Raw genomic sequence first — 25,026 nt, 5'->3', positions numbered from 1 at the left:
CACAATTGAATTAACCAATAATTCTTAGAAAAATATCCGAAGTCTTTGGCCCTTGGCTGCCCAATAATTATTGTCACCAGGTTGTAAATTTAAATTCAATTACTTTTTATTTCTCACAAGAACTATAATGAAATATGCAGCAAATACAACTGGTTAGCTATTATCAAATTCCTAATCCACCACTTTAACTTGCCCCACCCTCTATACATATGTGCACACACACAAGGCAGACAAACACAGATGGGAGAAGAGGGGTATAAAAAAAAATAATGAAAGGGATACAATTTTTGTTTGATTGTTATCTGATAGCAAATCTTCCTTAAATTTAGGCTTTCAGTTCGAGGTTTTCACTGCAGATTCATTCAGGTCTCTGCAGTTTCAGAAATACAGCAGTTTTTCTAGAGAGAATACGAGGGAGAGAGAACAGGTCCTTTACTTTGAGCATCCAGGATTCAAACTCTACTTTCCTTAGGTCTCTGGAAATCGTCCCACTCAGGCAGGATCCAATCACCATCTGTTACCGTGCAGAACACTACCTTTTTGCCAAATTAATGACCACCAGCCAACCAATAGAACCGAGTCCCACCCCTTCTCCCGGGTGCCACAAATTCTGGGTTTTGATATCCAAAGCTAGCAGAGTGTTCTCCTTTGTAACTTTTGAAATCCTCATTTCCCCTGCTTGACTTAAAGATGCATGTCCATTAAGAACCCATGGATCAAAATGATAATGAGAAAAGATTAAAGGGGAAATAAGGGAATCATCAGGGTGGGCACTTTTCCCTCAATTCTTGGTTGTCTGCAGCAAGTTGTGTTTTAGAGGAAGCGCTTAAAGTGGATTGTGGATAAACAGTCCTTTAGAAAGTACATGCCCTAGGTCTGGATGGATTCTCTCGTGGTTCTTTCGAGATTATATGAAAGTTGAAAGTCTCTGGATTTTCAGACAACATTTTGGTTGAATTTCAGTACAGCAGTGTTTTTCAAACTTTTTTTCCAGGACCCATTTTTACAAACCGGCCAACCTTCGGGACCCACGCCAAAATCAAAGGGATGTTTCACCCACCTCTTCTCTCTCAAAATCATAAACTTCTCCTTTGGAAAGTAGCAACCAAAATTGTTGATCAGCGCAGCCAGATGCAACTGAATAAGGCTTGCCAGTCCATTTACAGTTTCCTTACTTATGCTGTTTTTTTTGATGTGTCGAAGTAGTGTGGGAAACATGTGGTAGTTTTGGCTTTGCACTCGTAATTGCCAAACTTTCAAAGTCTTTTGGAAAGCTTCGATTTCTTCACAATGCCGAAAGCAAGCATCATCCTTCCCTTGCAATTTGAGGTTCAGTCCAATTGGAATTGAAAAGATGTCTCCAAGGTAAGACATTGTCAGCATCCAAGTTTCATTAGCAAACGAATCAGCCAGAGAGGACAATTTCTCAAGGAGGAAAGCGTGGATTTCGTACCTCAGTTCGTAAACTCGGAGTAGCACCAGACCCTTTGACAGCCAATGTACTTCTGTGTGGAACAATAAATGTGTGCGCTCAGCCCACATATCAGAGCACAGTGTCAAAAAGTCCAAGTGTGCTGCGTTTAATGAAATTCACAACTTTCACAATTCCTTTCAACACCACTTCAAGATCGGATGGAATTCCTTTCAATGCCAGTGCCTCATGGTTAATAAAACAATGATTCCAAATAATGTCCTGACCAGCTGCCTCCTTAATCCTTACTATAACTCCGCTGTTTTTTCCCCAGTCATGTTGGCTGCTCCATCACTTGTGATTTCTCTGCAACGAACCCAGTCGAGCCCGCACTTTCCAACCAAGAAACTATTCAAAGCTTCAAAATTTCTGCGCCAGTTGTGTTGGTTGGTAAAGTCAAGTAGCACAGCAAATCTTCAACAAATTCAATGTGCCAAACATACCTAATGTAAACTAGCGAGGTCTGTATTTTCACCCAGTTGTATTGAGGACGCCTTGTCATGTGAGAGTACCTTTAAGAAATGGGTGTTTATAAATGGGTGTGTATATAAATATCTGTAGTGAGAGTACCTTTATGAAATGGGTGTTTACTACTGCAGTGATGTCAGAGAGTGGGTGGAGCTGGGCTGTCTGTCAGCTTTTTACTTTTGTTTTAGTCTGTTTGCTGCAGGGTGTGTTTTAGTTTTGTTTTCAGTGTTGGAGCTGAAGCCAGACCAAGCAGGTGTACTGCTGTTCTCTCTGCCATCAAAAGACTATCTCTTGATCATTTGGTGAATTCAGAATTATAAATGTTCTCAGTAGTGAATGTAAACCCAATGTGCTTCTGTTGAAAGGTGTTTCTTCTGTCTTCTGGATGTTGTTTGGGAAGTTATGAAGTATTACTTAGTGTTGTATTCTTTGGGGGTTGTATTTGAATTAATGGTTGCTAAGATGTTCACTGTATGGTTTAAAAAAGCTGACTTGAGTTCATAGAATAAACATTGTTTTGCTTTAAAAAAATACTTTTCCATTTCTGCTGTCCAATCCCTGTAGAGTGGGCCGTGTGCTCCCCATACCACAATCTATTAAAAGTTGTGGGTCAGGTGAACTCCATGATACACTTTGGGGTTCTCTAAACCCTGGCCCATAACAGCCTGCACTGATTTTAAACAAGAAATAAGCTGGGCTTATAAAGTCTCAGCAATATCACAAATTTGCGCGAGCCACAGTGTTATCACTAAGTGGGATGCATTTCACTTTTTCAACGAACCTCTCATTCATGACCATACGAACTATATCTAATGCTGCAGGGAGAATTAATCTCTCTGCTATTGTGCGGGGCATTTTCTCTTCAGCTACACGGTAAGCTGCCATGTAAGAGGCTAATTGTACTTTGTCGTTCAATGTAACATTTCTTCTGAGGACTTACAGTCTATGACTTCAGCTGACGATTGCATCTTTTGAAATACATCGAGAGGTTTGTCCTCGAACTCGCCATGCTTAGTCTCAAATGCCTTTGAAGTTTTGAGGGTTTTAAACTTTCATTTGCCAGCACTTCCCTGCATTAACGCACAAGGGCCTTGCATCCATATTTTCATTGGCACAATTAATAAATCCATACCTTAAAAAATCGTCTTTATACTGCTTTGTGCCTGATTTCAGCTTCTTCTTAATGGGCTGTTCATCAGAGGCCCTGGAGCTCACACCACCACTGCTTTGTCCTATTGTGGATTCTCCTGAACAGCTCACACCACCACTGCTTTGTCCTGTTGTAGACCCTCCTGAACAGCTCACACCACCGCTGCTTTGTCCCGTTGTGGATTCTCCTGAACAGCTCATACCAGCACTGCTTTGTCCTGTTGTGGACTCTCCTGGACAGCTCACACCACCACTGCTTTGTCCTGTTGTAGACCCTGCTGAACAGCTCACACCACTACTGCTTTTCCCGTTGTGGATTCTCCTGAACAGCTCACACCAGCACTGCTTTGTCCTGTTGCGGACTCTCCTGAACAGCTCACACCAGCACTGCTTTGTCCTGTTATGGACTCTCCTGAACAGCTCACACCGTCACTGCTTTGTCCTGTTGTGAACCCTCCTGAACAGCTCACACCACCACTGCTTTGTCCTGCTGTGCATTCTCCTGAACAGCTCATACCAGCACTGCTTTGTCCTGTTGTGGACTCTCCTGAACAGCTCACACCACCACTGCTTTGTCCTGTTGTGGGTTCTCCTGAACAGCTCACACCACCACTGCTTTGTCCTGTTGTGGACTCTCCTCAGCTCACTCCACCACTGCTTTGCCTGTTGTGGACTCCCCTGAACAGCCCACACCAGCACTGCTTTGTCCTGTTGTGGACTCTCTTGAACAGCTCACACCAGCATTGCGTCGTCCTGTTGTGGACTCTTTTGAACAGCTCACACCAGCACTGCTTTGTCCTGTTGTAGACTCTCTTGAACAGCTCACACCAGCACTGCTTTGTCCTGTTGTGGACTCTCCTGAACAGCTCACATCAGCACTGCTTTGCCCGGTTGTGAACCCTCCTCAACAGCTCATATTACCACTGCTTTGTCCTGAGCCACTCTCTCCAGAAGGTTTAATTGTGAGGTCCTGGCCTGTTAGTGTCTCTGGCCCTCTCTTCCTTATAACAAAACAATCCATTTTAAATTTTACTTGCTTGCTGCTGACAAAATGGAGGAATTGCAATCGCGCCCAAAGCACACGATGTCGACGTTTGGGGGTGTATGACCTGCTCTCTACCTCCCTTCAGGCAGGAAGATTACACTGAATTTAAAAGAAAATCTTCCCTTGCATCTCTGATTGCACAAATTCGCGTGCAACAGCTTTTAACAATGCCGGCTGCGAAAGGTCTTCCAAATGACGGCCGCGACAATGTAACAATATGCGCATCGGTGCGCATGCGCAGTGTGACCACATTTTTAAAATTATTATTTCGAAGGCCGCTCGCAGCCGGCATTGTTAAAAGCCAGCTGCTGCAGCTGTTGCACGCGAATTTGCGCAATCCGGAGCGCCGCAATGGACGGCTCCACGACCCTCCCGACACCCGCGGCGAACATGCCTGCTGTAGAGACTAAACTTTGTAAATAAAAACAAATAAGTCCCCTTCACACTCTTGGTTGATGGCCTTGAGGCAGGGGTCTGTTCCTCTGACTGGAGGAATTGGCCCTCTCATCCTCAGCAGGTCTGGCAACATCTGTGGAGAGAGTTAATGCTTCAAATCTAAATGATCCTTCTACAGAACTTTTCTGTGGAAGGATCATTTAGATACAAAACGATAACTGTTTATCTCTACAGATGCTGCCGGACCTGCTGAGTTTATCCAACATTTTCTATTTTCATTTCAGATTTCCAGCATCCACAGTATTTTGATTTTATATGTTCATCTCATCCTGTTGGTTTCAGACTGTCTTGCTGAGTTGCTTTGTGGAATAAAAAGGTCTCAACCCTCATTCAGTTGGTTTAGATCATGTGATGGCAAGTTTCAGTGCCTCCCATCATCCACATAATAGATTGCAGTCAAAGTGATTGATTCACAATGAGGAATGATTGATAATCCATCAACATACCAGCTTTCGCTAGTTCACTGTAAAACGGTATTTAATATTCCATCACCAGTGCCAATAAGTCTGGTGGCCATTGTCTGTTAAATCTCTTCCACTGAGCTAAGGGTCAATTTACACCTGAGAAACCAGTTTGCATCAAAAACTTTCCAGAATCAGGTTCAGGCAGGACTCCATTTTGAGTCACCCGACTCTCAGCAGCATTTTGACCATTTTTTAAGAATCAATTTTCAAAGGTTTACATTGACTGCAGTCCACATTCTGAAAGTTATGGATGGGGTATCCTTATTGGACATGACTCTCTTTCATCCAAACATTGCTCCATGGTTCAACCAAATCTGTTCCTGGAAATCTGACTATTTTACCCAGAAGAAGGCATCTTTCACAGTAGTTGTATAAAAGGTCAGGGGAGCACAAGTAAGCATTTGACATTAATGCAGATTAACTTGGAAATGATACTCCTATAACACCCATTTTCAAATCAACTCCCTACAGATGCTTCTGGGTGAAAATTGCTCGAAGATAGGGCAAAGATAGAGGCCATCCTTCTACAGTTCGCATCGGGTTACCCAACCTACACAGCAGAGGTTTGGGGAAAATCAAGTAGTGTCTGGTGCAAGACACTTTCCCCACAAATTTGACATCTATGTATTGGAAGCAATTTTGGTGAGTTTTTAAAAAAAATCTATTTTCTCTTAACCCAAAAACTGATTGGTATCGAACACCATCAACAACATGTTTCAGAAAGTGACAGAATTTCTATACTGGGCATCCCAGCGCCAGAGTAGTTCAGTATTCGAGAGTTGCAATCAGGGAGTAAACAGGAAACTAACAGGAGAGGACCTTACACGATGAATAAACTATCACATGTTAAGAACAAAGAACAAGATTGTGATGTTTGTGTTCTTTCTTCTTTTTGTTATGGGGGGTTTGTTTGTTATAAAAATTTTGTTGGAAAAATTTGAATAAACATATATTTTTTAAAAAGAACAAAGAAAATTACAGCACAGGAACAGGCCCTTCGGCCCTCCCAGCCTGTGCCGATCCAGATCCTTTATCTAAACCTGTCGCCTATTTCCAAGGGTCTACTTCCTTCTGTTCCCCGCCCGTTCATATATCTGTCTAGATGCATCTTAAATGATGCTATCGTGCCCGCCTCTACCACCTCCGCTGGCAAAGCGTTCCAGGCACCCACCACCCTCTGCATAAAAAACTTCCCACGCACATCTCCCTTAAACTTTCCCCCTCTCACCTTGAAATCGAGACCCCTTGTAATTGACACCTCCACTCTTGGAAAGAGCTTGTTGCTATCCACCCTGTCCATACCTCTCATAATTTTGTAGACCTCAATCAGGTCCCCCCTCAGCCTCCGTCTTTTCAACGAAAACAATCCTAATCGACTCAACCTTTCTTCATAGCTAGCACCCTCCATACCAGGCAACATCCTGGTGAACCTCCTCTGCACCCTCTCTAAAGCATCCACATTCTTCTGGTAATGTGGCGACCAGAATTGCACGCAGTATTCCAAATGTGGCCTAACCAAAGTCCTATACAACTGTAACGTGACCTGCCGACTCTTGTACTCAATACCCCGTCCGATGAAGGCAAGCATGCTGTATGCTTTCTTGACCACACTATCGACCTGCGTTGTCACCTTCAGGGTACAATGGACCTGAACTCCCAGATCTCTCTGTACATCAATTTTCCCCAGGACTCTTCCATTGACCGACCGTATAGTCCGCTCTTGAATTAGATCTTCCAAAATGCATCACCTCGCATTTGCCTGGATTGAACTCCATCTGCCATTTCTCTGCCCAACTCTCCAATCTATCTATATTTTGCTGTATTCTCCGACAGTCCTCCTCGCTATCTGCAACTCCACCAATCTTAGTATCATCTGCAAACTTGCTAATCAGACCACCTATACCTTCGTCCAGATCATTTATGTATATCACAAACAATAGAGCACGGATCCCTGTGGAACACCACTAGTCACCTTTCCCCATTTTGAGACACTCCCTTCCACCACTACTCTCTGTCTCCTGTTGCCCAGCCAGTTCTTTATCTATCTAGCTAGTACACCCTGAACCCCATACGACGTCACTTTTTCCATCAACCTGCCATGGGAAACTTTATCAAAGGCCTTACTGAAGTCCATGTATATGACATCTACAGCCCTTCCCTCATCAATTAACCTTGTCACTTCCTCAAAGAATTCTATTAGGTTTATAAGACATGACCTTCCCTGCACAAAACCATGCTGCCTATCACTGATAAGTCTATTTAGTTAGTATTCAAAAGTTCTTGACTGGATGGTAACTTTGTTTCAGCTGAGGTGTGCACATGAATTGGTGCAGGCAATATATTGCAGATTACAGGATTGTCAGCAAGTAGAACGATTGTAAAAAAAAACTCAAGTGGGGTTATCCACTAAGTAAATTCTTACTGCATTTTACTTTATATGTTTCTTTGAAATGACTGCCACAACTTTGTGGTTGTCAATAGCTGAACAGAGAAATACATATAGCACTGCCGCAAAATAAACCACAATAATGTTGTCCATGCTTTATTTTATGCATGGCCTCAAGAAAACAACATTTCTATTAATATTCATTGTGAAAGCTCATCGGTAAAACATCTTAATTCTCTGGAAAAATCTGAAAACGAAAAAGCAAAACTAGACCCACATGAAAAGTAATACATTCATGAAGCTGTAATGGCACATCTGAGCGACTCTGAAAGAGAAACTAGAGGCTTCTCCCAATTCTTCCAGCAAGGCAATAAGAGAAGCAGAAAAAGTACTTTTTAAGCTACAGAAAAATTAAGCCTTGCATGCAGCTTTGAAATAATGCCAAGAGTTTTAAAATAACTTTGGAGTATACCATCTTATGCAGTACTACCGATCTACAACTTCAGGCACATATTCTCATAAATCAAGCAAAACTTTATCCGTGTTTGGAAATTATTTTGAAATAGACTGAACATGCATTACTTGTCTTTTTTCCCCCCCAAGTGACTGAAGATTGAAATAACACCTTAAAAATAAATAACATTCATTTTTGATTTCTCATTCCATATACTGGCCTTAGAAGTTAAGTCCCGATGAAAGACACCCTTTGAGTGTAGGTAGCTGAGTCCACAGGCAAGATCGTATGCTATTTTGACCCGGACATGCCAGGACAGATGATCGCTGCTGTCCAATAACTGTTCGAGGTTCCCTCTATTAATGTACTGTAAAGAAAGCACATAGGAGAAGAAATCACCATTTGAAGTGGTCTCATGCTGGGCTCACTTCCCAGCAATAAAAGATCTTATTTTCCAGTTTAAAATACTATTACACCGGCCACTATTAACCAAACAGAAAACCAGGTTTGACCACTAAAAGAAATCTTCTCATCTCGTTTATCTAGATATAACTCAAGCACACTACTGCCAGAGCTACTGCAAACCCATAATTTTGACCAGTAATTTAAAGCTGTATTAGAGTGTCATGGGACAAGTAAGTTAGTTCTGTGCAACTTCCAGGCATGCCCAACAATCGAGGTGCATCCCAAAACCTTTATGGCTGAGATCACGAACTTGCCTTGCAGGCGAAAACCATATCCTGTCGTTGAATGGTTCATATGAATTTATGCGGAAAAGCTCGGTGTTTTTAAAAAAAATTCTTCACCTAGGAATATGGCGAGTGAGGCAAAAAGAGGGTGCAGTACAGAAATAAAATGGTAGAAATAAAAGGAAAATATTGTTGTACACGCCAAGTGAAATCTTGTCATATACCAGTCACATATGTTATTGGGTAGATTTACTTTGGTTTTATAAATGACTTTAAAGTCAAGAACATATAACGAGGATATAACCCAGCTTCTGTCGCGACACGACGGACTTCCTACAGAAACTCCGCACCCATGGACCAGTTGAACCAGGAACATTCCTAGTCACAATGGACGTCTCGGCACTCTACACCAGCATCCCCCATGACGACGGCATTGCTGCAACAGCCTCAGTACTCAACACCGACAACTGCCAATCTCCAGACGCAATTCTGCAACTCATCCGCTTCATTCTGGATCACAACGTCTTCACCTTCGACAACAAGTTCTTCATCCAGACGCACGGAACAGCCATGGGGACCAAATTCGCACCCCAATACGCCAACATCTTCATGCACAAGTTTGAACAGGACCTACTCACCGCACAGGACCTTCAACCGACGTTATACACCAGATACATCAATGACATTTTTTTCCTTTGGACCCACGGCGAAGAATCACTGAAATGACTACACGATGACATTAATAAGTTCCATCCGACCATCAGACTCACCATGGACTACTCTCCAAAATCAGTTGCATTCTTGGACACACTCGTCTCCATCAAGGACGGTCACCTCAGCACTTCGCTTTACCGCAAACCCACGGATAACCTCATGATGCTCCACTTCTCCAGCTTCCACCCGAAACACATTAAAGAAGCCATCCCCTATGGACAAGCGCTCCGTATACACAGGATCTGCTCAGACGAGGAGGAGCGTAACAGACATCTACAGACGTTGAAAGATGCCCTCGTACGAACGGGATATGGCACTCGACTCATCGAGCGACAGTTCCAACGCGCCACAGCGAAAAACCACACTGACCTCCTCAGAAGACAAACATGGGACACAACCGACAGAATACCCTTCGTCGTCCAGTACTTCCCCGGAGCGGACAAACTACGTCATCTTCTTCACAGCCTTCAACACGTCATTGATGACGATGAACATCTTGCCAAGGTCATCCCCACACCCCCACTACTTGCCTTCAAACAACCGCGCAACCTCAAACGAACCATTGTTTGCAGCAAATTACCCAGTCTTCAGAACAGTGACCACGGCACCACACAACCCTGCCATGGCAATCTCTGCAAGACGTGCCAGATCATCGACATGGATACCACTATTACACGTGAGAACACCACCCACCAGGTACGCGGTACATACTCGTGCGACTCGGCCAATGTTGTCTACCTCATACGCTGCAGGAAAGGATGTCCCGAAGCGTGGTACATTGGCGAGACCATGCAGACGCTGCGACAACGAATGAATGGCCATCGCGCAACAATCACCAGGCAGGAATGTTCCCTTCCAGTCGGGGAACACTTCAGCAGTCAAGGGCATTCAGCCTCTGATCTCCGGGTAAGCGTTCTCCAAGGCGGCCTTCAGGACGCGCGACAGCGTTGAATCGCCGAGCAGAAACTTATAGCCAAGTTCCGCACACATGAGTGCGGCCTCAACCGGGACCTGGGATTCATGTCGCATTACATTCATCCCCCACCATCTGGCCTGCAAAATCCTACCAACTGTCCTGGCTTGATACAATTCACACCTCTTTAACCTGGGGTTACCCCATCTCTGGATCTGTAAAGATTTAATCACCTGCTAATGGTCGCATTCCTAGCATTGTTTGGCATCTTTGACTTTGTCTATATATGTGTTTCTGGAACATACCTCTTCATTCACCTGAGGAAGGAGCAGCGCTCTGAAAGCTAGTGACATCGAAACAAAGCTGTTGGACTTTAACCTGGTGTTGCAAGACTTCGTACTGTGCTCACCCCAGTCCAACGCGGCATCTCCACATCAAGAACATATAAGACATAGGAGCAGAATTAGGCCACTCGGTCTATCGAGTCTGCTCTGCCATTCAATCATGGCTGATATTTTTCTCATCCCCATTCTCCTGCCTTCTCCCCACAACCCCTGATCCCCTTATTAATCAAGAACCTATCTATCTCTGTCTTAAAGACACTCAGTGAATTGGCCTCCACAGCCTTCTGCGGCAGAGTTCCACAGATTCACCATCCTCTGGCTGAAGAAATGCCTCCTCACCTCTGTTTTAAAGGATCGTCCCTTTAGTCTAAGATGGTGTCCTCTGGTTTTCCTACAAGTGGAAACATCCTCTCCACGTTCATTCGATCCAGGCTTCGCAGTATCTTGTAAGTTTCAATAGGATTCCCGCTCATCCTTCTAAACTCCAACGAGTACAGACCCGGAGTCCTCAAACGTTCCCCATTCCAGGGATCATTCTTGTAAACCTCCTCTGGACACTTTCCAAGGGCAGCACGTTAGCATAGTGTTCAGCACAATTGCTTCACAGCTCCAAGGTCTCAGGTTCAATTGTCGGCTTGGGTCACTGTCTGTGCGGAGTCTGCACGTTCTCCCAGTGTGCGCGTGGGTTTCCTCCGGATGCTCCGGTTTCCTCCCACAGTCCAAAGATGTGCAGGTTAGGTGGATTGGCCATGCTAAATTGCCCTTAATTTCCAAAATTGCCCATAGTGTTGGGTGGGGTTACTGGGTTATGGGAATAGGGTGGAGGTGTTGGCTTGGGATGGGTGCTCTTTCCAAGAGCCGGTGCAGACTCGATGGGCTGAATGGCCTCCTTCTGCACTACAAATTCTATGATCTATGATCCTTCCTTAGATACGGGGCCCAAAACTACTCACAATACTCCAAATGGGGTATGACCAGAGCCTTATACAGTCTCAGAAGTACATCCCTGGACTTGTATTCTAGCCCTCTTGACATGAATGCTAACATTGCATTTGCCTTCTTAACTGCCGACTGAACCTGCACATTATGGTCGGCTTATGAAGAAAGTAAGGAGGTGTGGGATAGAGGGAAATTTGGCCAATTGGAGAAGTAACTGGCTATCACATAGAAGACAGAGGGTGGTGGTGGATGGAAAATTTTCAGACTGGAGACCAGTTACCAGCGGTGTACCACAGGGATCACTGGGTCCTCTGCCATTTGTGATTTTTAACAATGACTTTGAGGAAGGGGCTGAAGGGTAGGTCAGTAAATCTGCTGATGACACCAAGATTGGTGGAGTAGTGGATGAGGTGGAGGGCTGTTGTAGGATGCAAAGAGACATTGATAGGATGCAGAGCTGGGCCGAAAAATGGCAGATGGGGTTTAACCCTGATAAGTGCGAGGTGATTCATTTTGGTAGGACAAATTTGAATGCGGGTTACAGGGTCAACGGCAGGGTTCTGAGGAATGTGAAGGAACAGAGAGATCTTGGGGTTTATGTCCACAGATCTCTGAAGGTAGCCACTCAAGTGGATAGAGCCGTGAAGAAGGCGTAGTGTGTTAGCGTTTATTAACAGGGGGCTTGAGTTTAAGAGCCACGGGGTTATGCTGCAACTGTACTTGACCCTGGTGAGACCACATTTGGAGTATTGTGTGCAGTTCTGGTCACCTCACTATAGGAAGGATGTTGAAGCATTGGAAAGGGTGCAAAGGAGATTTACCAGGATGCTGCCTGGTTTGCAGGATAGGTCTTATGAGGAAAGGTTGAGGGAGCTAGGGCTGTTCTCTTTGGAGCGGAGGAGGATGAGAGGTGACTTAATAAAGGTTTATAAGATGATGAGGGGGAGAGATAGAGTGGACGTTCAAAGAATATTTCCTCGGGTGGATGTAGGGGGCATAACTATAAGGTTCAGGGTGGGAGATATAGGAGGGATGGCCGAGGTAGGTTCTTTACTCAGAGAGTGGTTAGGGTGTGGAATGGACTGCCTGCTGTGATAGTGGAGTCGGACACTTTAGGAACTTTCAAGCGGTTATTGGATAGGCACATGGAGCACACCAGAATGACAGGGAGTGGGATAGCTTGATCTTGGTTTCGGACAATGCTTGGCACAACATCGAGGGCCGAAGGGCCTGTTCTGTGCTGTACTGTTCTATGTTCTAACCTTAAGAGAATCGTGAACAAGGACTCCCAGGTCCCTTTGTGCTTCTGATTTCCTAAGCATTTCCCCATTTAGAAAATAGTCTATGCCTAAATTCCTCCTTCTAAAGTGCATAACCTCACACTTTTCCACATTGTATTTCATTTTGCCACTTCATTGCCTACTCTCCTAGCTTGTCCAAGTCCTTCTGCAGCCCCCTTGCTTCCTCAATACTACCTGTCCCTCTACAGATCTTTGTATCATCTGCAAACTTAGCAACAGTGCCTTCAGTACCTTCTTCCAGATCATTAACGTATATTGTGAAAAGTTGTGGTGCCAGCACAGACCCCTGAGGCACACCACTAGTCACCGGCTGTCATCCTGAAAAAGACCCCTTTATCCCACTCCCTGCCTTCTGCCAGTCAGCCAATCCTCTATCCATGCCAGGATCTTACCTTTAACACCATGGGCTTTTAACTTATTTAACAGTCTCCTATGCGGCACCTTGTCACAGGCCAATATGAATATATTGATATTCTTAAAGCTTTTTCCCCACTAAGTGTTATGGTTCTCAATTACATATAAACCCTCTGCCCACTTCTTAATTCAAAAAGCTTTCATCAGCTCCGAACCTTTCCAGATTTATTCATCTGGAATTGGATTCTCGTCATTGTTTGGTATTGTCCAGGATATCCTAGACCAGCTAAGAGTCTTCTAAAACAATCTGGATTAGTGTACGAGTTATCAGAGAACATAAACCGAAATTTACAGAACATAATTTTTTTTCTACTACATCTATGTTTGCTCAGTTCTGCAACCCAATAAGGTAAATAAGTTCAGGAAGTGGCCTAGAGTCTGTTCTACCATTGAATTAGATCATGACTGATGCGTACCTCACTCCATTATCTGTCTTTGCTCCATATCCTCGGGTAGGTGCAGAGAAAGCTCATTCTTTGCTTTTGGCAACACAGTCTGAATATATTGGGATCATTTGAGGGTGAATCCTATTTACTTCATAGCAGAGTCCATCATCTATAATTTCACTGCACAGTGGCTGTGCTACGTGTCCTCCGGAAAATCAAGATCAGGATAACCCCATAACAGTTAGCAGATACTTAAGTTAGAAATATAAGAACAGGAACAGGCCATTCAGTTCTTCAGACCTGTTACCAACATAGAAAATAGGAAACAGGGGCCATTCAGCCTTTCGATCCTACTCTGCCATTCATTATGATCATGGCGAATATAATCCTACCGACTCAATCTTTCCTCCTAGGTCATTCCTGCCATCCCAGGAATCAGTCTGGTAAACCTTCTTTGCACTCCCTCCAAGGTAAGAACATCTTCCTCTGATAAGGAGACCAAAACTGCACACAATATTCCCCGTGTGGCCTCACCAAGGCCAACATACCATTTGCCTTCTTTACTGCCACTGCACCTGCATGCTTACCTTCAGTGACTGGTATACAAGGACACCCAGGTCTCATTGCACATTCCCCTCTCCTAATTTATGCCCATTCAGATAATAGTCTGCCTTCCCGTTTTTGCTACAAAAGAGGATAACCTCAGATTTATCCAGATTATACTGCATCTGACATTCATTTGTCGACTCATTCCACTGATCCAAATCACACTGAAGGATTTCTGCATCCTCCTCACAGCTCACCCGCCTACCCAGCTTTGTCTCATCTGCAAATTTGAAGATATTACATTTAGTTCCTTCATCTAAATAATTAATTAATATATTTTTTTTATAGTGAACAGCTGGGGTCCCAGGACCACTCCCTACGGTACCCAACTAGTCACTGCCTGCCATTTGGAAAAAGACCCATTTATTCCTACTCTCTGTTTATTGGCTGCCAACTAGTTTTCAATCCATCTGAATACACTATCCCTAATCCCACACGTTTTAATTTTGCATGCTAATCTCTTATGTGGGACTTTGTTGAAAGCTTTCTGAAAGTCCAAATAACCACATCCACCGGCTCCCTCTCATCAACTCTACTAGTTATATCGTTGAAGGATTCCAGTAAATTTGTCAAGCAGGATTTCCTTTCATAAATCCATACTAACTCTGTCCGATCCTGCCACTGTTTTCCCAAGTGGTCTACTATAGAATCTTTGATAATGAGTTCTATAATTTTTCCCACTACCGACGTCATTCTCTCTTGACCTCTTTTTAAATAGTGGAGTTATTTTTCGGACTGGAGGATGGTATATACAACAGGATTCCCCAGGGGTCACTTTTCTTTATCTATTAATGACTTCGACATGGGTGTTTTTACTAAGTCCCTCTATCCTGCATACCCTTCAGAAATGTACCATTAAATCTACATTGCCTCTCCCTGTCCTTTCTTTCAAAACGCATCATCTTGCATGTGTATTGTACAAAAGCAAAATAATGTTAGTAAAATAGGATTCAGAGAGATAGAAAAGTCAAAGAAAAAACTATTTGAAAATTATTGAAATTTATTTTCTAAAAATCTCCAACAATTATCAAAATCCAAAGGAATAAGACTCCACACACGTAAACGTTAGCTTGGTACCAAAGAGGCAATTCATCAACAGAAAAGATTTGAACCCTGCCCTTTTCTGGCATGTTTGTTCAGAGATTCTCTCCATATAATTGCCACAATTTCATGCCCTTCCATCTGTTTGAATGCAGAGTTGCTCAGTGAGATACCAGTATTAGTGCAGCTTCTGAAAGAGCAGGGAAATGTGAACAGCAATTTTCTGATTTTTGTTTTTAACCACACATTTATGTTTTGCAGAAATTGCTGTCCTATTTACTCTTTAATTACAATGAGCACGGCTGACCTGTTACTTTAATCACCAAAATCAGGGTCAATGTGGTTTACATGGTGTTACTTTTCTGTTCATAGAAAAGAGTGTAATCTCTGATTTACTGCTAACTGAATGCGTTCAAGGATGAATAACGTCTTGGCTGTTAATGCTTATGAAGAATGAACAAAGTTGTAATATCCCACAAAGCTCTATAGCCAATAAAGCACTTTTGAAATTCCCTGCTATAATGTAGGAATTACTTTATTTTAACAAAATATGCTTCACTGATTTTTTTTAATGATGTTATTTGAACCCCCTCCCACCTGAAACAAAGTGTATCGGTACTATGGAGGATAAGGTTGAATCCATTTGGGTGGAAATCAGGAATAGTAAGGCGAAAAAGTCACTGATAGGAGTAATCTATAGGCCACCAAATAGTAACATTATGGTGGGGCAGGCAATAAACAAAGAAATAACAGATGCATGTAGAAATGGTACAGCAGTTATCATGGGGGATTTTAATCTACATGTCGATTGGTTTAACCAGGTCGGTCAAGGCAGCCTTGAGGAGGAGTTTATAGAATGTATCCGCGATAATTTCCTAGAACAGTATGTAATGGAACCTACGAGGGAACAAGCGGTCCTAGATCTGGTCCTGTGTAATGAGACAGGATTGATTCAGGATCTCATAGTTAGGGATCCTCTCGGAAGGAGCGATCACAATATGGTGGAATTTAAAATACAGATGGAGGGCGAGAAGGTAAAATCAAGCTCTAGAGTTTTGTGCTTAAACAAAGGAGATTACAATGGGATGAGAGAAGAACTAGCTAAGGTAGACTGGGAACAAAGACTTTATAGTGAAACAGTTGAGAAACAGTGGCGAACCTTCCAAGTGATTTTTCACAGTGCTCAGCAAAGGTTTATACCAACGAAAAGGAAGGGCGATAAAAAGAGGGAAAATCGACCGTGGATATCTAAGGAAATAAGGGAGAGTATCAAATTGAAGGAAAAAACATACAAAGTAGCAAAGATCAGTGGGAGGCTAGAGGACTGGGAAATCTTTAGGGGACAACAGAAAGCTACTAAAAAAGCTATAAAGAAGAGTAAGATAGATTATGAGAGTAAACTTGCTCAGAATATAAAAACAGATAGTAAAAGTTTCTACAAATACATAAAACAAAAAAGAGTGGCTAAGGTAAATATTGGTCCTTTAGAGGATGAGAAGGGAGATTTAGTAATGGGAGATGAGGAAATGGCTGAGGAACTGAACAGGTTTTTTGGGTCGGTCTTCACAGTGGAAGACACAAATAACATGCCAGTGACTGATGGAAATGAGGCTATGACAGGTGAGGACCTTGAGAGGATTGTTATCACCAAGGAGGTAGTGATGGGCAAGCTAATGGGGCTAAAGGTAGACAAGTCTCCTGGACCTGATGGAATGCATCCCAGAGTGCTAAAACAGATGGCTAGGGAAATTGCAAATGCACTAGTGATAATTTACCAAAATTCACTAGACTCTGGGGTGGTCCCGGCGGATTGGAAATTAGCAAACGTGACACCACTGTTTAAAAAAGGAGGCAGGCAGAAAGCGGGTAATTATAGGCCAGTGAGCTTAACTTCGGTAGTAGGGAAGATGCTGGAATCTATCATCAAGGAAGAAATAGCGAGGCATCTGGATGGAAATTGTCCCATTGGACAGACGCAGCATGGGTTCCTAAAGGGCAGGTCGTGCCTAACTAATTTAGTGGAATTTTTTGAGGACATTAACAGTGCAGTAGATAACGGGGAGCCAATGGATGTGGTATATCTGGATTTCCAGAAAGCCTTTGACAAGGTGCCACACAAAAGGTTGTTGCATAAGATAAAGATGCATGGCATTAAGGGGAAAGTAGTAGCATGGATAGAGGATTGGTTAATTAATAGAAAGCAAAGAGTGGGGATTAATGGGTGTTTCTCTGGTTGGCAATCAGTAGCTAGTGGTGTCCCTCAGGGATCAGTGTTGGGCCCACAACTGTTCACAATTTACATAGATGATTTGGAGTTGGGGACCAAGGGCAATGTGTCCAAGTTTGCAGACGACACTAAGATAAGTGGTAAAGCAAAAAGTGCAGAGGATACTGGAAGTCTGCAGAGGGATTTGGATAGGCTAAGTGAATGGGCTAGGGTCTGGCAGATGGAATACAATGTTGACAAATGTGAGGTTATCCATTTTGGTAGGAATAACAGCAAAAGGGATTATTATTTAAATGATAAAATATTAAAACATGCTGCTGTGCAGAGAGACCTGGGTGTGCTAGTGCATGAGTCGCAAAAAGTTGGTTTTCAGGTGCAACAGGTGATTAAGGAGGCAAATGGAATTTTGTCCTTCATTGCTAGAGGGACGGAGTTTAAGACTAGGGCGGTTCTGCTGCAATTGTATAAAGTGTTAGTGAGGCCACACCTGGAGTATTGTGTTCAGTTTTGGTCTCCTTACTTGAGAAAGGACGTACTGGCACTGGAGGGTGTGCAGAGGAGATTCACTAGGTTAATCCCAGAGCTGAAAGGGTTGGATTACGAGGAGAGGTTGAGTAGACTGGGACTGTACTCACTGGAATTTAGAAGGATGAGGGGGGATCTTATAGAAACATATAAGATTATGAAGGGAATAGATAGGATAGATGCGGGCAGGTTGTTTCCACTGGTGGGTGAAAGCAGAACTAGGGGGCATAGCCTCAAAATAAGGGGAAGTAGATTTAGGACTGAGTTTAGGAGGAACTTCTTCACCCAAAGGGTTGTGAAACTATGGAATTCCTTGCCCAGTGAAGCAGTAGAGGCTCATTCATTAAATGTTTTTAAGATAAAGATAGATAGTTTTTTGAAGAATAATGGGATTAAGGGTTATGGTGTTTGGGCCGGAAAGTGGAGCGGAGTCCACAAAAGATCAGCCATGATCTCATTGAATGGTGGAGCAGGCTCGAGGGGCCAGATGGCCTACTCCTGCTCCTAGTTCTTATGTTCTTATTTCAGCCTTTGAGCCACATGATAATACTATGTCCATGCTCAGTCACTTAACAAGAACAGTTTTTGTTGTGAAAGGGAGCTGAACCACAGTGAAGTCATATTTATTAGTGGGTACATTGAACAACTTTAAATATTCATTGGCTACTTTTGTTCCTCTGCCAAGACCATCTCAGCACTCACTTAAGCCCTCAGGTGCCAGAAGCCTAGAATTCTTAAAGAAGAAAATGTAAGTTTCGCTGGTTTAGCACACTGGGCTAAATCGCTGGCTTTTAAAGCAGACCCAGGTAGGCCATCAGCACGGTTCGATTCCCGTACCAGCCTCCCCGAACATGCGCCAGAATGTGGCGACTCGGGGCTTTTCACAGTAACTTCATTTGAAGCCTACTTGTGACAATAAGTGATTTTCATTTTCATTTCAAGTGGTGCTGCTGAAGTCCCACATTTTTTAAATAGGGAAAAGATTGCAGAAAAGAAAAAGTCAATTTGTTCAATGGGTAAGATGTGATATGCAATGTACTAATGCAATATATCGACCAGGAAAAGAGGAGAATGCAATTCCCAGTCCATAGTAAATTACCCAATTTCAAACATGGTCCAAGAAAGAGGACTAAATGTAATTTTCATCACCCAGTTAAAGGTGGTAACAGAAGAACAGGATTTAAAAATGACACTGAAAAAATGGCACCTTCAACACATTGGAGTATGGTCTGCCTGAAGACTCAAAGTCGTCAGGCAAGCAAAGCAACAGATGCAAACAATCTCAGAATTGTATACGCTCTTTTGCTACAAAACTTAAATTGCCTCTTCAATGCCTCTGTGCCAGGCTGAAGAGTTCAAGTTCCTCCAATAGAAAGCCATGGGAGGGTAGGTGGAGACATAAGCAGCCATGCTCAATGACTAGCTAGTAGAACAGCTCTGCCTGGTGTATTTGCAGCAGATTATACCGTCATCATTATCCTAACACAGAAGCTGTAAGCGGTTTAGTGCTCTCCATTTAGCTTTGGTGTATTATTTTCCGACACTTTCACCATTTGGCCTGGAAGTAAAATCAGTCTACAACAGTGTAGAAAATTCTCTCTTACAGGTGTCAACTCCTAGTACAAAGATGATATTGCTGCAAGTTTCCCATAAAGGTAAAACTGAGCAGTGCTGAATAACTAGCATTTTATGCATTTGTGAAGCTCTGGTGAATAATTTTGACTGAACGAATTCAACAATCAAAATAATTTTCTCCCAACCGAAACATCACGGTTGCTCCAGTAGTTAGTTCAAGAGTAATGAATGTCAATATGCCACAATTAAAATAGGTGCACTAGGACTTCCGGTTGCGGCTATGCCTAGGTAGGTCGCACGGTCGGCAGCTCCCGCTGATAACGGACTTTTGGGCCCTTTTAAGGAGCGCCAGCGGCACTTTGACGACAATTCCCGGTGTGTGAAGGAAACATTGAGGGTCCCCCAGCGCTGTATGGAGAGGACCAGGAGTGGGGCGGTCAAAAAAGCGGCTTTGGAGGAGAGGAGAACGGGTGCGAAAAACAAGATGGCGGCTGGCGGGGATCAGGCAGCATGGGCCCAGTGATCACGGGAGCAGCAGGAGTTTTTAAGAAGCTGCTTTGCGGATTTTAAGGCGGAGATGCTGGCCCCTATGAAGACGTCGATTGAAAGGTTGGTGGAGACCCAGAAGATGCAGGGGACGGCGATCAAGGAGGTGCAGCAGAAGGCCTCTGATAATGAGGACGAGATTCTGGGCTTGGCGGTTAGAGTGGAGGCGCACGAGGCGCTGCACAAAAAAAATGGCAGGAGAAGCTGGAGGACCTGGAGAATAGGTCAAGGAGGCAGAACCTGCGGATTCTGGGTCTCCCTGAAGACGTGGAGGGGTCGGATGCTGGGGCGTATGTGACCACGATGCTGGGTACGCTGATGGGCGCGGGGGCTTTCCCGCGGCCCCTCGAGCTGGATGGGGCGCACAGAGTCCTGGCAAGGAGGCCGAGGGTGAACGAGCCGGCGAGAGCTATGGTGGTAAGGTTCCACCGCTTCACCAACAAGGAGTGTGTCCTGCGATGGGCGAAGGAGCGGAGCAGCAGGTGGGAGAACACCGAGATCCGTATTTATCAGGACTGGAGTGCAGAGCTGGCCAAGAAGCATGCGGGGTTCAACCGGGCCAAGGCGATCATCCACGGAAAGGGGGTGAATTTCGGGCTGTTACAACCGGCGAGGCTGTGGGTTACATATCAGAACTGGCACCACTATTTTGACACGCCGGACGAGGCGTGGACTTTCATCAAGAATGAGAAGTTGGACTTGGAGTTAATGGACTGCAGTATGTTGTGGGGGTTGTTGGTGGTGGTGGGGGAGGGGGGGGGTATTATGTTGGGGTTTTCCCCGTGTTTTCGGGGCCCTTTTGCCCTGGGCCCTCGAGGCTTTGAGTGAGGTCGCAGTTGGGAAGAGCTGCGTCACAGGAGGTGGGGTCGGCCCAGACAGGGAGCGCGGTTTACCCGCGAAATGATGGGGGTGGCACCTCAAGCTGTGGGTTTGAGTGTACGGTACTTTGTTTTGTTTTTCTTTCTCTGTTCACACGGGGGGGGGTGGGGGGGACTCTCTCTACCCCACTTAGGTGTGGGGGGGGGGGGGTTGGAGATTTGTAAGGGGAACCCACAGGGGGATTGGAGGTGGAGACGGGCGCGGCCGGGGTCAGCATGAGCCAGCTGACTTACGTGAGTGCAATGGGGGGGGGGGGGGTAGGGGGGTTAAGCGGATGCTTGACGGGCGGGGTGTTAAGGGGGGGGGTGCTGGGATGCTGCTGTGCTGACTGAGGGGGAATCAATGTTAAAGGGGAGAGTCGGGGCGGGGAGCCTCCGCTTGGGGGGCTGGAGGATGCGGGAGGCACGGGCAGTGGCTGGCCTAAAAAAGGAGATGGCTAGTCGGCAGGCAGGTGGAGAGGGGAGGCGTAAATGGGCCGGTCAAGAGGGCCCGTGTGTTTTCGCACTTAAAGGGGCTAAAGGCAGGCGTAGCCATGCCCCAGGAAACGCACCTGAAGATCGCGGATCAAACCAGGCTGAGGAAAGGATGGGTGGGGCAGGTTTTCCACTCAGGGCTGGATGCGAAGAACAGGGGGGGGGTCGCAATTTTGGTGAGCAAGCGGGTGGCATTTGAGGCGGCGGGTATTGTTGCGGATAAAGGGGGTCAATATGTTATGGTGAGTGGCAGGTTGCAGGGGCCCCGGGCAGTGCTAGTGAATGTGTATGCTCCGAACTGGGACGATGCAGGGTTCATGAAGCGGATGTTGAGTAAGATTCCGGATCTGGAGTCATGCAGTTTGGTAATGGGGGGGGGGACTTTAATACGGTCCTGGACCCGGCACTGGATCGGTCTAGGTTGAGATTGGGTAAGAGGTCGGCAGCAGCCAAGGTCCTGAGGGGGTTCATGGACCAGATGGGGGGAGTGGATCGGTGGAGATTTGCCAGGCCAAGAGCGAAGGAGTTTTCCTTCTTCTCCCATGTGCACAAGGCGTACTCGCGGATTGATTTTTTCGTGGTAAGTAGGGCGCTAATCCCGAGAGTGGAGGCGGTGGAGTATTCGGCCATTGCGATCTCGGACCATGCCCTGCACTGGGTGGAGTTGGGGTGGAGTTGGGGCTGGGGGAGGTGAGAGGCCAACGCTGTAGCCACCTGGGTTGGCCACTTCCCGACTTTAAAATGGTGACCCGCAAAGACTACAGGGAAATTAAGCCAACACAGGCAAAAGAAGCAGGTGCAAAGTTTCCTGTGTATTAGACTTTGCAGAAACCCAGACAGCACTGAAACCAACAGCCATCTGCATATTAATGAGCGATCCCCGGGAACAATTGAAACATTTAAGGTAAATAAGGCCAAGCCAGATTCCTCGGCGCAAGCAGGAGCCAAGACAAAGGAAGGACAACGGACACTTGGGAACCGCCCAGCGATCAGGGAACAGCTCCAGTATTGGAGAAATCGATCCAAGTAATCCGAATGCAGTCCAATCACTTGGAACCAGGTTCGGGGTCCGCCCAAAGGGGCGCAAAGCCCCTGGGGACTATAAAGTTCAATTCACCTTCTTGGCAGGGTCACTCAGCAGCTCAAACCACCCCTTGACATTGACCTGCCTAGTTGCTGCACCAACCAAGTCAGTCTCCAGTCAACGCACGCTACGAGATAGGCGCGCCTAGCTACTAGTCCATACCAGCTTTGAAGCCTGCAGATTCAGAACCTGAACGAAAGGCCATTTTTGTTCCCCTGACGTGGTGGGCCAGTTCCAAAGCTAAATATAGGCCTTTTAGTGTTAGAGATAGTCTAGTAAGTAGAGTTTATGCATGAGTAGTGATTGACTGTGTATAATAAATGTGTTTTTATTTGAAACTTACTAACTGGTGTATTGAGTTATAGATCAGTACTTGAACTTGAACCTCGTGACGGTATCATAAAGATACCTGGCGACTCTAGAGCAAAGGTTATAGAAACAGAGCAAATTAAGCAAAGATACAACGGGCAACATTTAAGAGCCAACCAAAAGTTAGCAGCAACGTCCTCTGTGGAGAATGGACGTGGGACTACTGGCGGACGAGGAGGTCTGTGGGCGGGTTCGGAGGTGTATCCAAAGCTATGTGGAGACCAATGATAATGGGGAGGTTTCGGTGAATGTGGTCTGGGAGGTGCTGAAGGCAGTTGGCAGAGGGGAGCTAATTTCAGTCAGGGCCCACAGAGAGAAGAGGGATAGGATGGAAAGGGAGAGATTGGTGGGGGAGATACTTAGGGTGGACAGGAGGTATGCGGAATCCCCCGAGGAGGGGTTGTTGAAGGAGCGCCGGAGCCTGCAGGCGGAGTTTGACTTGCTTACCACGGGGAAGGCTGAGGCTCAGTTGAGGAAGGTACAGGGAGTAATGTACGAGTATGGGGGCAAGTAGGATGCTGGCGCATCAGCTGCGGAAGAGCGAGGCAGCCATGGAGATTGGGAGAATTAGAGATAGGGGGGTAACACGGTGCTGAGCTCGGCAAGGATTAATGAGGTCTTCAAGGATTAATGAGGTCTTCAATTTATGGCAAATTGTACGAGTCAGAACCCCCGGAGGGGAGGGGGGAGGGGATGAGGCAGTTCCTGGACCAACTGAGGTTTCCACAGGTGGCGGAGGGGCGAGTAGAGGGATTGGGGGCCCCGATTGAGATGAAGGAACTGGTTAAGGGGTTAGGGGGTATGCAGGCGGGCAAGGCCCCGGGACCGGATGGGTATCCCGTAGAGTTTTATAGGAAATTCTCGGAGTTGCTGGGTCCGCTGTTGTTGAGGACTTTCAATGAGGCTAAGGAAAAGGGAACCCTTCCCCTGACGATGTCGCAGGCTCTGATCTCGCTTATCCTCAAGCGAGATAAGGACCCGTTGCAATGTGGCTCCTTTAGGCCGATTTCGCTCCTTAATGTGGATGCCAAGCTGTTGGCCACTAGGATTGAGGACTGTGTCCCGGGAGTGATCAATGAGGATCAGACGGGGTTTGTGAAGGGCAGGCAGTTGAATATGAATGTGCAGAGGCTCCTGAATGTGATCATGATGCCCTCAGAAAGGGGGGGTGCAGAAGTGGTAGCGGCAATGGACGCGGAGAAAGCCTTCGATCGGGTGGAGTGGGAGTACTTGTGGGAAGTGTTAGGCAGACTTGGGTTTGGAGAGGAATTTATAGGGTGGATCAAATTGTTGTTTCAGGCCCCGGTAGCGAGTGTGTCAATGAACCGGCTGCGGTCGGGGTACTTTAGATTACATCGGGGTACGAGGCAGGGGTGCCCCCTGTCCCCCCTGCTGTTTGCCCTGATCGAGCTGCTGGCCATGGTGTTGAGGGAGTCCAGAAACTGGGGGGGGGGGGGGGCATCGTTTCACACTGTATGCGGATGACCTGCCCCTGTACATTGCAGATCTGGTGGAGGAGATGGGGGAGGTCATGCAGATTCTTAGAGATTTTGGAGACTTTTCGGGGTATATGCTGAATGTTGGAAAAAGTGAGCTTTTTGTGATACATGCGAGGGGCCAGGAAACGAGACTGGGAGAGCTACTGCTTATGATGGTGGAGAGGAGCTTTCGCTACTTGGGTATTCAGGTGGCTAAGAGCTGGGGTGTCCTGCACAAGCTCAATTTAGCGCGGCTGGTGGATCAGATGGAGGACGACTTTAAGAGGTGGGACATGCTGCCGCTTTCCCTGGCGGGCAGGGTGCAGTCCGTAAAGATGACGGTCCTCCCCAGGTTCTTGTTCGTCTTCCAGTGCCTTCCCATTCTCATCGCAAAGTCCTTTTAAGTGGGTAAATAGGATTCCTACAGGATTTGTGTAGGCAAACAGGACCCGCGTGTTAAGAGACTGTTCTTGGAACGCAGTCGGGGGGAGGTGGGTTGGCGCTGCCGAACGTTTGCAGCTATTACTGGGCAGCGAATATATCCATGATTCGGAAATGGGTAATGGAGGGAGAGGGGGCGGTGTGGAAACGGTTGGAGGCGGTGTCTTGTAAAGATACTAGCTTGGGGGC

General features: G+C 45.7%; 1 protein-coding gene across 4 annotated transcripts in view; it reads right to left on the bottom strand.

Annotated features, from left to right (window-relative positions):
* Positions 1-25,026, bottom strand: part of LOC140426258 (dual specificity testis-specific protein kinase 2-like) — a 165,330-nt gene that overhangs the window by 62,635 nt on the left and 77,669 nt on the right. For all 4 annotated transcript variants that reach the window (XM_072510785.1, XM_072510783.1, XM_072510786.1 and 1 more), the window contains one exon: positions 8,114-8,260. In XM_072510785.1, the coding sequence (XP_072366886.1) occupies positions 8,114-8,260 (147 nt within the window). The remainder of the gene's footprint in view (positions 1-8,113; positions 8,261-25,026) is intronic.

This window comes from Scyliorhinus torazame, chromosome 7, assembly GCF_047496885.1.
Source record: "Scyliorhinus torazame isolate Kashiwa2021f chromosome 7, sScyTor2.1, whole genome shotgun sequence".
In the NCBI taxonomy this organism is placed as follows: domain Eukaryota; kingdom Metazoa; phylum Chordata; class Chondrichthyes; order Carcharhiniformes; family Scyliorhinidae; genus Scyliorhinus; species Scyliorhinus torazame.
The sequence above is the reverse complement of the archived record's forward strand: the minus strand, read 5'-3'. Positions and strand labels throughout refer to the sequence as shown.